Source organism: Chlorocebus sabaeus, chromosome 27 (genome assembly GCF_047675955.1).
Source record: "Chlorocebus sabaeus isolate Y175 chromosome 27, mChlSab1.0.hap1, whole genome shotgun sequence".
In the NCBI taxonomy this organism is placed as follows: Eukaryota; Metazoa; Chordata; class Mammalia; order Primates; family Cercopithecidae; genus Chlorocebus; species Chlorocebus sabaeus.
This window is the reverse complement of record NC_132930.1, coordinates 10316753-10332541: the sequence shown is the minus strand read 5'-3', so window position 1 is coordinate 10332541 and position 15789 is coordinate 10316753. Positions and strand designations below refer to the sequence as shown.

The following is a 15789-nucleotide window of genomic DNA, read 5'->3' as shown; positions in this document are numbered from 1 at the left end:
ACCTCAGCCTCCTGCATAGCTGGGACTACAGGCACCCACCACTACGCCTGGCTAATTTTTTTTGTATTTTTAGTAGAGATGGGATTTCACCTGTTGGCCAGACAGGTCTCGAACTCCTGACCTCAGGTGATCTGTTCGCCTTGGCCTCCCAAAGCGCTGGGATTACAGGAGTGAGCCACCGCACCTGGCCAATGTAACCCATCTCCAATGGTAGTCCCAAGACAAACACATGATCATAACTTGCTGATTTCTCCAATGGAAAATATCGAATTAGCCAATCCTTTCTATGCTGTAAGGGTTTTCCTAATTATTTTAGAAAAAATAAATCAGTGTAAAGAAAACACAATTTAAAATAAGGTCTTGCAATTGCTTTAAAGAAAGCTTTATTTACTACATACATCCTAAGAATGTACTGTAAATGGAGCAAGATCTAAAATAAAAGCTTTTCAAATATAAAGCAGCTAAAGTTAACTAAACCACTAGCAATGTTTGAAAACAGAACTCTAAAACTTTTTTTTTTACATTTATATAGTTTGTTCTTAACACTAAAAAAAAAAAAGTTCACATTTCAAGTTATAAACTTATCTCAGTAGTGTACGTGAAATGGTTTTGAAACAATAGGAACAGATAAGTCCCAGATTGGAGGCTCACTGATACTTAACTAGCTATGTCACCAACGTTTGTTTTTAAGGGAGTTTGGTGGTTGCCATGTTAAGGTATCATTGTTTTTTTCTTTTCTTTTCTTTTCCTTCCTTCCTTCCTTCCTTTCTTCCTTCCTTCCTTCCTTTCTTTTCCCCTTCCTCCTCTTCCTCTTCCTCCTCCTCCTCCTCTTCTTCTTCTTCGCAAATAATTTACAGGCATACATAAAATACAGTAAGAATACTGGGTCACGGTTTCATCCAGTGAAACTCTGTGACAATCCTTCACTAGAAGGAGAGTACTTTTTTCACATAGTCAAGGGATGAGGACCTGATTCAAATTACATTTTGTTGAGTCACTCATACCAACAGATTTGAGTTTCAATGCAGCTTGCGGGGTACATCATCAGGAACATTGCACAATTACTTTATGTCATTTAAAAGAATGATGGAAAGGAATGTTAGGGGTGCTTAAAGGCCTCAGGAGGCACTCAATAATTTTATAGAATAGTTAAATAAATATTGCTTACACATAAAAACTCATCTCGTCTCAAGATGAGGGGGGAAAAGGCATTTGGGAATCTCTTAATTTAAAACAAAACAAAAGTACTTGCTAAGGGCATGATCCTCTTATGAATCCACAAGAATTCAGCCATCAACAAAAATCCCATGAGTGGAAAGATTGTATGGATCTCTAACATGACATAAAAACGCAACTGTGTACTTGCTACCTTATTGCACACCTCACTTCCTTGATTGAGCCTTTAAAAAACAATTCCAAGTTGATATATATATTTTTAAAGTAGATGACAATCTTAACATTTTACTGTATTTTACATTCACTCTGCTAAACAAAAGCCTTTAAACAGGCACAAAACACTGCAACAATACATTAACTTCCTAATAAAACAAACCTTTTTAATAACATTGAAATAAAATGGTTTCATTTTGCATTAAACTACATACCATGAACTTCTGCAACATAAAAGGACTAAAAACAAGCATTAGAAGATATTTACAAACTATCTTTAAACTTCTACAGGTCTCTCCTCCTCCTCCTGGATGTGCACAACCCAATTCAGTTCACCCATCAAGTGCACAGCAAGGGAAGAGAGATTTAATAAACAAAATGTTTCCAACACCCTTGAGGACCACGGACAGTTTTGCATGAAACATGGTAAGGCAACTAGAAGCATAACTTTCTGCTGACAAGAGTCTCTGGGGGTCTTGTCTATGATAACATACATTCTTTGTCCCTACAAACTCATACTTCAAAAATGAATAAAAGCATTAGAAATGGCATTAAAGTTTTATATTGGGCAATTAAATAGCTATGCAAAGGTGTCTAATGCAGCTCGATTAAAACCTTGTACTTACTCTGCTACTGAAAATAGCACACATAGAAGATAATACTTCCCCAACCAAAACAAAACAAAACAAAAAACATACAACGAAACAACAAACCCCAACAAAAACCCAAGAAGAAGTATAAAAGCCACCAGCTCCTCTCTCTTTCAGAGCTATTCATTAGTCCTAGGCTTGCCAAACATTGTGGAGGGACTGGGAATTTGGGGAGGAGGGGACAGGGTGAGAGATGGGGTAGTGGGGGCATGTGTAAGGTTAAGGCACATGGAGAATGAGCCCCGCTAACGGTGGCAAAGGAGAGCTTTCCAGTGTTTGGACTCAGAAGTGTGGCAAGTCTTTTCAATGTTGGCTTAAGGAGAGATTCAGTGTTTCTTTTAAAAAATAGTACCGCCATGATGATACATGGTAACACCATCAACCCTTAACGCCAGCAGAAATACAAAGATTTTACTCATTTTAAAATTGCACTTTCCAGTATAACCTTTAAAATAATGTTTTATGTAGTATTTTTAAGCACTACTGTTTGTATCTTTAAATATTGTATATATTTTTCAAAATAGTTCCCTAGCTGCTCAAGTGTGCTTTTTTAATATATAGTTGATATATTACTGAAGGTACTACAAAATAGAAATCTCTGGAGTGCAGAAGTTAAGAAAATAACCTTCATACTGAAAATATATCCTTAAAAAAAAAAAACAACAAAAACCTCTATACAAATGTAGTACAGCATACAAATTTTTAAAAGATGGTATGAAGGCACGAACCATTACAAGTCTTTTGGAAATGTATAAACGCAGGCCTGCTAAGTTGAAAATAGTCTTAAAAAACTAGTGAAAACTTCATGTATATAAAATATTTCAGAAATAAATCTGCGAACATTCTTCACTTTCAGATTGCATGTGCGAATTCAACAGGCTCCTTCTTCACAAATAGTCAAGCGTTCCTTCAGTGGTGTTCGTGTGGTTTGTCTTCGCGCTGGTCACCAGCCTCAGTATGTCTGGTAGACGTCGGGGATGGGGACCTGAATGGCAGCAGCAGGGAAGGCCTGAGGTATATAGCCTGCATATCCTCCATACACGGCGGCCGCGGCTGCCGCGTTCTTCTGTAGTGTGGCGATTGTGGCTGTGGCCGGAGCAGCAAATGGCACGTAACTGGCCCCATAGATTCCGGCAGTGGGAATTCTCTGAACATTTGGAGCCACCGTGTATACTGGAGTTATTGGGCGGCCCTGAGGAGAAGAGACAAAAAGGAGCCTTCCTGAACATGTGTATGTGCCTATCATCAATTCATTCAACGAGCCTCTCCCAGAAGTTGGGAATACAAAGACATAAAAGCAAGGGAGAGGAAGGCAGAGGGGCGGGCAAATAGCAATTATTGTAAGGAAGTGGGATAAGAGCCACTGAAGAGGTAAGGTGGAGCTGCATCCTCAAACTCAGTGATGCAACCTTGTGAAAGTGAGAGGCCTAGAAGGCCGAGGGAAAGGTGAAATACTGTTGCCCCTCAGTATCCTCACAGGGGATTGGCTCTAGGACTTCCATGGATACCAAAATCCTCAGATGCTCAAGTCCCTGAGAGAAAATGGCATATTTGCATTTAACCTATGCATATCCTCCTGTATACTACAAAAAAAAATTTTTTTTTCATAGAGACAAGGTCTCACTATGTTGCCCAGGGCTGGTCTTGAACTCCTGGCCTGAAGCAATCCTCCTGTCTCAGCATCCCAAAGTAGTGGGATTACGAGCATGAGCCACAACGTCTGGCCTCTCTCATATACTTTAAAAATAATCTCGAGATCACTTAAATACCTAATATGATGCAAATGTTATGTAAATATTTGTTATATTGTATTTTGACATTTGTATTGTTTTTTATTGTTGTATTGTTATTTTTTATTGTCTTTATTTTTTCAATAAAGAATTGAATCCAGACGCAGAACCTGTGGATAGAAGGAGGACCTTCTCTGTACGTATTCTAGAATCTTCTACTTACTATTCCACTCAATCAGTCTATGCCCCAGAGTGAGCTAGAGAAGGCAGTGGAGAATCTACCCTCCACACAGTTGATTTCACAGTAATTAAAAATCAGTATTTTTCCTTAAACATGGTCTCTAGATACATGCCAGCAGCCTCAACTCATACTTAACTGATGGGATATGATCTGTCTCAAAGACAGAGAGAGGAGCAGACTGTGTCAACTTAGAGAAACAAAATATACTGATTTCCAAAGGGACAGCTTCTTAAGCTGTGACCTTAAAAAATTGTGACCATACGTAATTTTCAGCCAGTGTGATAGTTTCCATCATCTCCCACCTAAGAGATGACACCATTAATGTATACAAATTGTTGTAGAAGCTTACAGAAAGAACCAACTAACGGGGAAGTTGGAGAAAATGTCTCCGCAGCAGGGATATTTGAGCTGGGTTTTAAAGGATAAGGAGCAGTTTCCAAATGAGGAAGAAGTGGGGAAGGACAAGCTAAGTAAAGTTGCCTGAACTGTCGACGGCCACCACTGGCTGTAGAAAAGCCCCTGCTACTTCCTTCTGTCTACTTGAAAATGCAACATAAGATGTTTTCAGAATAAACAGGAGTACGAATGGGAAGACTGTGGTTCAGTATTTCCCAAAGTGTTTGCCATCAAACTAGTTCTGTGAGATGCTTCATTGAAAAGAGATTTTGGATAAAATAAAACATTCATTTAACAAAATATTTGGTGCACCTCATGAGCCACAGAATGCCTTGTAGTAAATGCTGGTATGATCTCCCCTATATCTTAATACATCTTCAAAATAAACAATTCAGCATCTATGAAATGGTAATTAATTATTTCTTCTCAGATTTTTATAAAGGAATTAGTTCTAATTTCTGTTACAAAATTTGCAAATCAGAGTTCCAAAGTTGTGCTCAAAGGAACTTCTAGCCTAAGAGTACTTTTAAAAACTATAATCAGATAGTAATTATAATTTATAATAATTTTAATTTACAATTATAATGATAATTATAACAATTAACTCAGAGGCTGGGTGAGATGGCTCATGCCTGTAATCCCAGCACTTTGGGACGCTGAAGCCAGGAGTTTCCGCAAAAGATACAAAACTTAGGCAGGCATGGCGGTGCGTACTCCTATAGTTCTAGCTACTCAAGAGGCTGAGGCATGAGGATCACCTGAGCCTGGGAATTCAAGGTTGCAGTGAGCCAAGATCGCACCACTGCACTCCAGCCTGGGCAATGGAAGTGAGACCTTGTCTCAAACAAAACAAAACAAAACAAAACAAAAACAAAAACAAACCCCAAACTCAGAGACTACTGTCTGCCAGGCACTGTTCTAAGTGCCTTATTTGTATGACAGTATTGAATCATCACAGCCACCAGTACAGTTGGTACTATGATTATATGGAGTTGTGTGGAAGTGTTAAATGACCTGCACAAAGTGACACAGTTTTTAAGCAATGCAATGTGTGACTCTGCAGTCTGCACTTTTAGCCCTATGTTAACTTGCTTCCTAAACACTAAACAATGAGTGTCTCATCAGCGACATTTTACAACCAGGGAGAGGAGCTCCGGAACTGGGAAGACTGTGTTCACAGCAAGACAAAAGCCATCTTTTCCACATGTGTGGACGTAGGTTTAATAACCAGTGCAAAAAGGGAGAGGAAATGGCAGGGAAGGTAACATGTGGGAGAGAGCTTGCCATGTGCTACAGGCTGGCCCAATACCTGGGTTCAGGCTGCCCACTCAAACACTAAGTTTTGCACATACATGTGCACTGGCTTATGGCCTGGAATCAAGAGTAGGTCCCCAAACCCATGGCTTCTCTTTTCATTCGTGTGATGTTCCTTTTATATGGCATTCACCATACTATAAGGACAGAGCATACACAGATCAGGGACCTGATCTCCTAATCTCAATTCTACTCTTGGCTAGCAGTTCTGTCACCTTGCTGGGCCTTAATTTTCTTATCTGTAAAACAGAATATATGGGGAAGCACTTGGTTTTGCTTTCCATGGTTTCAGTTACCTGTGGTTGACTGATGTCTGAAAATATTAAGCTGAAATTTCAGAAATAAACAATTCATAAGTTTTAAATTGTGCACCCTTCTGAGTAGCTCTATGAAATCTCATGCCTTCCCTCTCTGTCCTGCCCGGGACACCAATCATCCGTTTGTCCAGGAAAGCCACACTGTCTGTGCTCCATGCCCATGTCACTTAGTAGCCATCTGGGTTATCAGACTGACCGTCAAGGAGCCCTTATTTTACTTAACATCAGCCCCAAAGTGCAAGAGTAGAGATGCTGGCATTTTGGATATGCCAATGAGGAGCACTAAAGGCCTTCCTCTAAGCGAAAAGGGGAAAGTTCTCTACTTAATGAGGAAAGAAAAAAATCCTATGCTGAGGTTGCTAAGATCTACAGTAAGAAAGAAATTTTCTATCTGTGAAACTCTGAAGAAGGAAAAAAATTTGTGCATAGTATATTATTGGTTTGGTAATATCTGTGTTTCAGGCATCCACTGGGGATTTTGGAATGTATCCCCCATGGATAAGGGGGGACCACTATACAATTGCAATAATACAGCACATCAAAGAGCAGGAATAAAGAAAAATGCAATGGTGGTAGTGGGAGAAACATTTACCCATCTTTAAAAAGTGCCCCTAGCAGGAGAATCACTTGAACCCTGGAGGCGGAAGTTGCAGTGAGCTGAGATCCCACCACTGCACTCCAGCCTGGGTGACAAAGTAAGAGTCCGTCTCAAAAAAAAAAAAAAAAAAAACACCAAAAAAAATGTGCCTCTAATTCAGGTGAAGAGTCCCTGCAGTCTTCCCTCTTGTTAAGGAGGAGCGGTTATCCTTGCTCTAATTAAATGGCTAAACAGGAACACCCCTGAGCGCCGACAACGTAGGGGAGGATGATTAAAGCTAGGGGAGGATAAGCAAAGACTGCAAATAAGAACCTTGATGGTGGCTGGGCGTGGTGGCTCATGCCTTGTAATCCCAGCACTTTGGGAGGCTGAGGAGGGCATATCATGAAGTCAGGAGATCAAGACCATCCTGGCTAACAGGTGAAACCTGTTAAAGAGCTGACACACAAAGTCCAGGGAACGATTTCACATTTTCACATTTCAAACTGTGGCTCAATGAAGTGGAAACCCCGTCTCCACTAAAAAAATACAAAAAATTAGCCAGGCATGGTGGCCACGTGCCTGTAGTCCTAGCTACTCGGGAGGCTAAGGCTGGAGAATTGCCTGAACCTGGGAAGTGGAGGTTGCAGTGAGCCGAGATCACACCACTGCACTCCAGCCTGGGCGACAGAGTTAGACATCGTCTCAAAAAAAAAAAAGAACCCCGATGGCAACAGCCAGTGCAGACTGATAGGAGACAGAAATAGTCAGAACATGATTATGGTGCCTGGAATTTGGACCTGACCAGAACTCAAAATGCACATCAAAGACAAATGTTTATGAGTTTCTTAGTAAAGAAGAATTAGAAATTATTATCAAAATTCCACTAAGTACTGCTGCTAAGTTATTGTAAATATTTACCGTCAGTCCACAAGTACTATAACTACACTTAGTTGTTATTCTACAGTGTCATTTACAACCAGTTCCTCTTTTTGTCTTTCAGAGATCCCAAGTTAAAGAACACTTAATGACAGACTGAAAGACAAATAAGCTTCAGTGAGTCTGCCCTTTCTGAATAACGCAGTCAAGACCAGCATTCAGAGTGAGCAAAAGCAAGTAAACAGCATCCTACTGTGGAGGGTCAGAGGCCTGGCTCTGTTTCAGAATCATTGAGGAGCTATGCAAAATATCAGTTCTAGGACCCCAGCCCAGTTGATTGAATTGGAATCTTCAGGGATTAGAGTCTAACAATCTCTGTTTTTAAAAAATGTAGGCCTGTAATCCCACACTTTGGGAGGTTGAGATGGGAGGATCGCTTGAGCCCAGGAGTTCAATACAAGTTTGGGCAACATAGCAAGACTTTGTCCCTACATATAAAAAAGTTAGCCGGGCATGGTGGTGTGTGTCTGTGGTCCCAACTTCTTGGGAGGCTGAGGTGGGAGGATCGCTTGAACCAGGGAGGTTGAGGTTGCAGTGAGCCATGCACTCCAGCCTGGGTGACAGAGTGAGACTCTGTCTCAAAAAAATCAAAAATCAAAAATGAAAAAAAGTGACCTGGATAATTCTTTTTCAGTTGGATAAGGGATCTTGGGCCTGAGTACTTGTGATTAGTATTTGCGATTCACTGCCTCACAGAGAACAGCTTTAACAAGATTTTCTTCTGTTAAATGGATGTCTTCCCTATGTCCTTTGAGGTGAAGATGCAAAGAAACAAGACACAGTCTTTGGTTTGGAGGAGCTTCATTTTCTTTGGAAGATAGAACACATTGGCAGCCACAGGCCAAGTAATGATGTAGTAACGAGGAGTACAGAAGAGAACATTTCTCTAGGAGGTGGATGGGGAAGATTCTATGGAAGAGATGAGAATAAAGAAACCAGGATACAGTATGAACAAAGGTGGGGAAGGAGGCCAACATGGTAAGATGAGTTTGGGAAGAGATAGGGGAACAGTGGGAGATATGGTTGGAGGAGAGGATTACGGGCATATTTTGTAAAAATTTTTTTGAGACAGGGTCTCACTCTGTTGCCCAGGTTGGAGTGCAGTGGTGCAACCACAGCTCACTGCAGCCTTGACCTCAAGGCTGGTCAAGCAGTCCTCCTGCCTCAGCCTCTCCAGTAGCTGGGACTACAGGCATATGCCACCATGCCAGGCTAATTAAAAAATACATATATTTGGAGAGACACTGTCTCAGCATGTTGCCCGGGCTGGTCCTGAACTCCTGGCCTCAAGTGATCCTCCTATCTTGACCTCCCTATGTGCTGGGATTACAGGCATGAGCCACTCTACCCAGCATAAAATTTTACATATCTATACAGATGTTCTTTCTCTCTCTCTCTTTACACACACACACACACACACACCCCCACTGGGGGTTAACATTTTTTAAAGAAATCTTCATTGAACCTCAGTGTGAAATGTGAAAATGCGAATCGTTCCCTGGACTTTGTGCGTCAGCTCTTTAACATCATGAGCTAAAAATTATCCAGTGCTATTTAAAAAACATATATGCACAATATTATGACACTGTGAAAAATTACACATCATTTTTACATATTGATTCCCACCCTTAACAATGATATTATTAGGGTAGTACAATTAATTACAATTATTTTTTTCTGTCATGATTCAAATTCAAAATGCTTTGTGTCACCCAACCGCATAGCTGTAACAGAGAGCCAGGCACACGGTAAATTCTCAGTGCTGAATACTAAATGAATACAGGATAAAGAGAGGCTTCACACACAAATAACAACGACTACAATAAGAACTCTACCTGGAAAGGCGGTGGTGTCGACACGGTGGGAATGACGGCGGCGGCGGCTGCGGCTGCAGCAGCTGCGGCAGCAGCAGCACTGGCTGGGTCTGGCTGCACAGCAATGGGGCTGATCATGTGCTCCACTGTGTGGATTTTGCCATCTTCAATCATTTTAGGTGCTGGAGCTGCTGGAAACATGGAATACTGGGCCCCAATGGCAGGGATGGCTACTGTAAGAGGAGCAAGAAGGAAAAATGGGTCAATCACTTTCAGTCGCTGAGGGGGGTCCAGCACTTGCTCTAAGATATTTTTTATTTTTATTTTTTAAAAAACTTCTTTGTTTTGAGACAGGGTCTCACTCTGTGGCCCAGGCTGAAATGCAGTGGTGCGATCAAGGCTCACTGCAGCCTCAATCTCTTGGCCTCAAGCGATCCTCCCACCTTAGTCTCCTGAGTAGCTGGAACTACAGGCACAGGCCACCTTGCCCAGCTATTTTCTGTTGTTGTAGAGACAGGGTTTCGCCACATTGCCCAGGCTGGTCTTGAACTCCTGAGCTCAATCAATCCAATTGCCTTGGCCTCCCAAAGTGCTGAGATTACAGGTGTGAGCCACTGCACCCAGCCTAAGATATTTTTTTAAAACCACGTTTAGAGGTCAGGAACCTCTCTAAGCTCACTATTGTTCTCTCAGTACAAGCCATGTACCCAGATGCCTGCTCCCCAAGAGGAAGGGATAGGCAGTGGCAGGTAACTACCCCTGCCTGTCGTGGAAGAGACCCCTAGAGTTAGGCTTCTGCACCAATATTTTCTATTTCTACAGAAAAATCACAGTTTGAATTTTATTCTTGATGTCCTACTGAGCAAGAAAGGGCCTCTGACTATGGGAAAACAGGCTTAGACAAAGAAGTGAGATCAGAGGCTTGAGGCCTACTGCCTGTGAGAGTTGGGCCCGCCTGTTCCTTCCTACTCACCTCACTCATTACCAGTCCCACTGCCTTTTTTTCACTTTCACCACTATTTAAGAAACAGGTGCTGTTGAGGGTTTCATTCTGAGAACTCAGACCTGCGTACATCCTCCCCACCCTGTATTTCAGATTTTACCATTACCAATTCAAGGAAAAACACATGGTAAAAAAAAAAATAGCACATTCCCCAATTTCTTCATGTCCACTCAAAGTAGCGAAGCTGTAGAGTGATTGGCTTTTAGTGGGACCTCCCAATTCAAAGAATTTCTGCAAATCCAAAATTATGACTTCAACGAGAGATTCAAACAGATAGCAGTTATTGAATGTCAAGGTATAGTAAGAAGAGATCAAAAGGAAAAGATACTAGCCCTGATGTGTGTGTGTTGGGAGGCGGTGGGGGGTGTATGTGTGTGTTTGTATGTGTTGAAAGGATAAGCAAAAATATGAAATGTGTACACAAAGAATCTTTCTATTTCTGGTTTTCTCCAACTGTAGGTACATTTATTCTAATAAGGATAGACTCAATCAAAGGTAAAGAGACAAATGATTATAAGCTAAACAATGGTATGGCCATTCGATAAAATATACCTAAAACCTGAATCAAATATTTTACCTGCCTTTCCAACCATATCTTCCACTGGTCTTGCGCCCAGATACTTCACCACCACCCTGGTGCCTCTCCTAAAATACAATGTTTTCATTTTCTGGATGATCAGAAATAGACACCAATGACAACGGATGGGGCCCAGAGAGGGTTTGAGTTTAAGATACAAGGGGTTGTATGAAGTAAATGAATTGTTCTGGCTATCAGCCCACAGGAATTTCTACCTCAGCCTCCAGGACGCAACTTTACATGACTAAAGATTATTTAACAGTTCTTTTCTCTCGTTAAACCTTAAGCTACTGTAACTCGCCAACAGGAGTCCCCTTCCCAACAAGTAGAAGCGACAACTCCCATATCCAGGCTCTATTTTATGAAGTTACAGAGCTGTAGGATCAGTTTTACTTTGCCCACAGTGCCAATTACATTTAAAAGGCAATCTAGTCTAAGGAGTCACTTAATTGCAGAAATTGCAGAATTTTTACACAGGCAAAAAAAAAAAAAAAAAAAAAATCATTACTAGATTCATCAAAAGAAAGTTCAACTAGCAAAATACTTTTTAACCCTATGAGGCCAATGCGTACCTATGTCCCAAATGCACAGATTCCTTGACTCTATTTTAGCTAGGGAAAGAAGTGTACAATCTCAACCAGAAGAAAACCAGAGTAGCTGGGCTCTGAACAGTTCTTCAACCTCCTCCTGCTGAAGCCAGGGAGGGCGTCTGGAGGAGGGTCACGCCAATCACCCACGGACTGAGTTTTCCATGTGTTTGGATGCTTCTGCAGGGTGCTGCGTGAGTTCGTGCTAGACTCACACAATGGAGTTAATGTTCTTGGCAGGTTTGGATCAGAAGACCAGCCTCATGTTAGATGGCCATGGGCACTAACAACATTGATAAACAGGTTTGTGGGGCCTGGAGGTGAAAGCAAAGTTCAAGGTCCCTGGCTTGAAATTATTGAGCATCCCTACTCCCAATCTACTGATCCAGCTAGAGGAGGAAATGAGTGCTGGAAATTAGAAACCAGGGAATTAGCTGCAAAAACTTTCACCAAAGGCCAGGTGCGGTGGTTCATGCCTATAATCCCAGCACTTTGGGAGGCTGAGGGGGGCGGCTCACTTGAGATCAGGAGTTCGAGAGTAGCCTGGGCAACATGGTGAAACCCCCACGTCTACTAAATATACAAAAAGTAGCCGGCATGGTGGTGCACGCCTGCAGTTCCAGCTACTGGGGAGGCTAAGGCAGGAGAATCGCTTAACCTGGGAGGTGGAGGTTGCAGTGAGCCAAGATCACTGTACTCTAGCCTGGGTGACAGAGCAAGACTCCATCTCAAACAACAACAACAACAAAACTTTGACCACTGCCTTGTCCCCAAGCATTCTTATTTGCTCAGACCATGACAAGGGACAAAAGGTGCTGCTGACTTCTGAAGGGGAATTTTCTGCCCTTCCCAACAACTCTCAGAATGGACCAATAAGCTCTACCCTCCAACATCAGATGTTTGGGGCAGAAATAAGCCTGTGTAAGGAAAAGATAGGTTTTACCTGACAGAAGATACAGAGAGCCTCATGTTCTTCCTTTCTTCCCCCCACAACTCTCCCTACTTAGCCACAGACTGAGAAAAAGCCTAACAATCGGTGACAACCCTTTGAAAATCTTACTGCACGGCCAGGCGCAGTGGCTCACGTCTGTAATCCCAGCACTTTGGGAGGCCGAGAGAGGTCAGGAGATCGAGACCATCCTGGCTAACACAGTGAAACCCCATGTCTACTTAAAAATAATAATATATAACAAATTAGCCGGGCGTGGTGGCGGGCACCTGTAGTCCCAGCTACTCTGGAGGCTGAGGCAGGATAATGGTGTGCACCCGGGAGGCAGAGCTTGCAGTGAGCCGAGATCACGCCACTGCACTCCAGCCTGGGTGACAGAGCGAGACTCTGTCTCAAAAAAAAAAAAAAAAAAAAAAAAGGAAAAAAGAAAACCTTACTTCAGGCAAGTTTGATTTGACCACGGTCAAAGCTACACCATCCCCTGAAGTTCTAGATAAGAAGGTCCAGGGGGCCACTTTCCTTTTGCCTTGTCTCTAGCTGCCTGGGAGAAGAGGAACCCCTGTGCAGATGTGAGAGCCCGAGAAAGGCTTGGATTCACTTCTAACAGAAGGGCTGGGGTTTATGCTGAATGGGTGCATTCTCAGTCTGGTTTATACTGACCTGTACCAGGTTTAATGGCAACTGGGTTGACGGTAGGGATTTCCAAATTCGGCACAAGTTCATATCCTTTTTCTTGCTGCTTTCCTTTCCCTTCATGATATCGGCTATATATACCACGGCCAGCAGAATATCCCCCGAGGTAGGAACCCCGGGGCCCCGGGGCTCTGTTGCCAGCTGCACCTCGCCCTCGGCCTCTTATGCTGCCTGCTTGTAATAACAACACAAAAGATGATGAGCAACCAACAGTGATGGTGCTGGAGGCAGACCTCAGCCCTCAGTTCTCAGCATTTAACTGCTCCAGTCTAAGTTGCAGGTGGCTACACCTTTGCTCTTTAATAGGCTGGTAAAGATGCTTCCAACATTCTATTTCAGCCTAGATTTGCATCCTAAGCATGTCTGCTTAGTACAAGAGGCAAACTTGCAGGGTGAGTTTCTAGGATTGTATCTGCAATTTCAGTAAAGAAAAACATTCATAGAATACCCACTCCCCCCCAAAAAAATTGGGGCCAGGTGCGGTGTCTTATGCCTGTAATCCCAGCACTTTGGGAGGCTAAGGCTAGAGGATGGCTTGAGCCCAGGGGTTCAAGACCAGCCTGGGCAACATGGTGAGACCCTGTTTCCAAATATATATATATATACACAATTAAATAATTTTTTTTTAAAGTTAGATTTGGAAGGGGATTTGCTAGTCCACCTTCCTCATTTCATGCTTGAGAAAACAGGCCAGGGGAGACTAAAGTGACTAAAGTCACAGACTTTACCCAGAACCTATGTATCTTATTTTCCAGGTAATGCTGCGTTTCATTATATCCTAACCAATGATAACAAAAAACAAAATTAAAAATCATTGACTCCACCAACATCTTAAGATTTAATATCACAAGCAGGTTTTAACCTAAGCACCAAGACATTGGTGGACGAGCCCCTAACCCGGTGGACCCCGGCAAGGCAGAATGCCAGTATTTGCACACCCATGTGATTTTACCGCTCACCCCAGAACGACCTGTATTTCTATCAATGCTGCAGAAGTGACGGCCTTCGGTGCCAGCAAAGAACTAGACCCAGAATGCAAACCCAAAAGGAGGGTAGGAGGGCCTTCAGCACCTACCAGCTCAGCAAATGCCAGCCACGATATCCCTGGTGTCCCCTGCCTAGGAGGAAAAGTTCTTGAGGGCCCCACCCAGGAGAAGAGCCCCCACTAACCTTTCACGAAATAGTCCCTGTTGGGCCCGATGAGCGCGTTGTAGGGGTAGCCGTAGTAGGCCAGTGTGTAGGGGTCGCAGGAGTACACATAGCTGGGCTGCTGTGCCGCCTCGGCCGCACCGCCACCCCTGGCTGCCTTCTGGTAGCGCGAGTACTGCTCCTTGTCCACGGGCTTGGCCAGCGTGACCTCCAGGCACGAGCCCTCCAGCTCAGTGCCGTTGAGGTTGTTCATGGCGTGCACGGCATCCTCGCGGCTGGTGAAGTGCACGAAGGCGTAGTCGCGGATCTTCTTGACGCGCTCCACGCAGCCAGGGTTGAACTGGCCGAAGCTCTTCTTGATGGTGTCCTCTGTGGTCTCGATCATGAGGTTGCGCACGTAGAGGATCTTCACGGTCTCCATCACGTCCTCGTCCACGTCGATCTCGGGCTCGGCCCAGTCCACGGCGATCTGGTGGCCCCACAGCTGGATGCGGCCGGGCATGAGCTTGCGGCGAGCCATGGCAGCCGCGCGGTGGCTCTCGTACTCCACGAAGGCGAAGCCACGGTTCTTCATCTTGTCGGCCGCGCTGGCGTAGACGATCACGTCCAGCACGCCCTCGGTGACCTTGGCGATCTCCTCCAGGATCTCCTCGCGCTTCTTCATCTTGGGGATCCCGCCGATGAAGAGGCGGCAGTTGTCTACGCTGCAGCACACGCCTAGCAGGCGACCCGGGCGGATCTCGTAGTTGTTGAGCTCGCGCACTGCGCGCTTGGCCTCGTGCTTGTGGCAGTACATGACGAAGGCGTAGCCGCGGTTCTTGCCGTCGAAGTCCATCATGAGGCGCAGCTCGTAGATGCGGCCCACGGCCTCGAACACAGGCACCAGTTCGTCCTCGTACACGTCGCGTGGGATCTTGCCCACGAAGACCTCGCAGCCGCGCTGCGGATGCGGGCCCTCCCAGCCGGGCGGTGGGCCGCCGTACTTGCGCTGCCCGTTCTCCTGCACCATGCTGTAGCCCGTGCGCTCCATCAGCGCCAGCAGTGCCGCCTCGTTGGGCGCGCCCGCCACGCCCTCGGGCACCTTGGCCGAGGACCCGGCGGCCGAGTCACTGCTCATGGCTGCGGTGGAATCCTCTGCGGTCATAATGTCAAAGGCATCCACAGCTGGCGGAAACCTGGGGAAGCACAAAGGAGCGTGAGTGGGGAACCGCTGGATCTTGCCTCCTTTGGGTTGTGTTTCACAGCCTCGCAAGTACGCATTAATAGGCCACGGGGAAGGTGAGGTGGTTTAAATGAGAAATAGGATGGAGGCGTTCTGGAAATGCAGCAGCCTTACACTTCTACACTTGTCTAAAATAGTCAAGTTGTCTTGCAGCAAGAACCAGAAGTGAGTTAGGAAAAAAAAAAAAAAAAAAATCAGAATGAGCAAGTACTTCCATTTCATCAGTACCCCGACAGCTTTGA

General features: G+C 44.2%; 1 protein-coding gene across 13 annotated transcripts in view; it reads right to left on the bottom strand.

The window, feature by feature from the left end:
- Positions 1–366: 366 nt before the first annotated feature.
- The window catches only part of RBM47 (RNA binding motif protein 47), a 206600-nt gene continuing 191177 nt past the window's right edge, over positions 367–15789 (bottom strand). For 10 of the 13 annotated variants that reach the window (XM_008017582.3, XM_038008606.2, XM_008017583.3 and 7 more), the window contains 4 exons: positions 14347–15500; positions 13144–13350; positions 9389–9600; positions 367–3231 (listed from right to left, as the gene is read on the bottom strand). In XM_008017582.3, coding sequence (XP_008015773.1) covers positions 2992–3231; positions 9389–9600; positions 13144–13350; positions 14347–15469 — 1782 coding nt within the window. In that variant the 5' untranslated portion in view covers positions 15470–15500 and the 3' untranslated portion in view covers positions 367–2991. The remainder of the gene's footprint in view (positions 3232–9388; positions 9601–13143; positions 13351–14346; positions 15501–15789) is intronic. The other 3 variants (XM_008017588.3, XM_008017589.3, XM_008017587.3) reach the window with 2 other exon arrangements.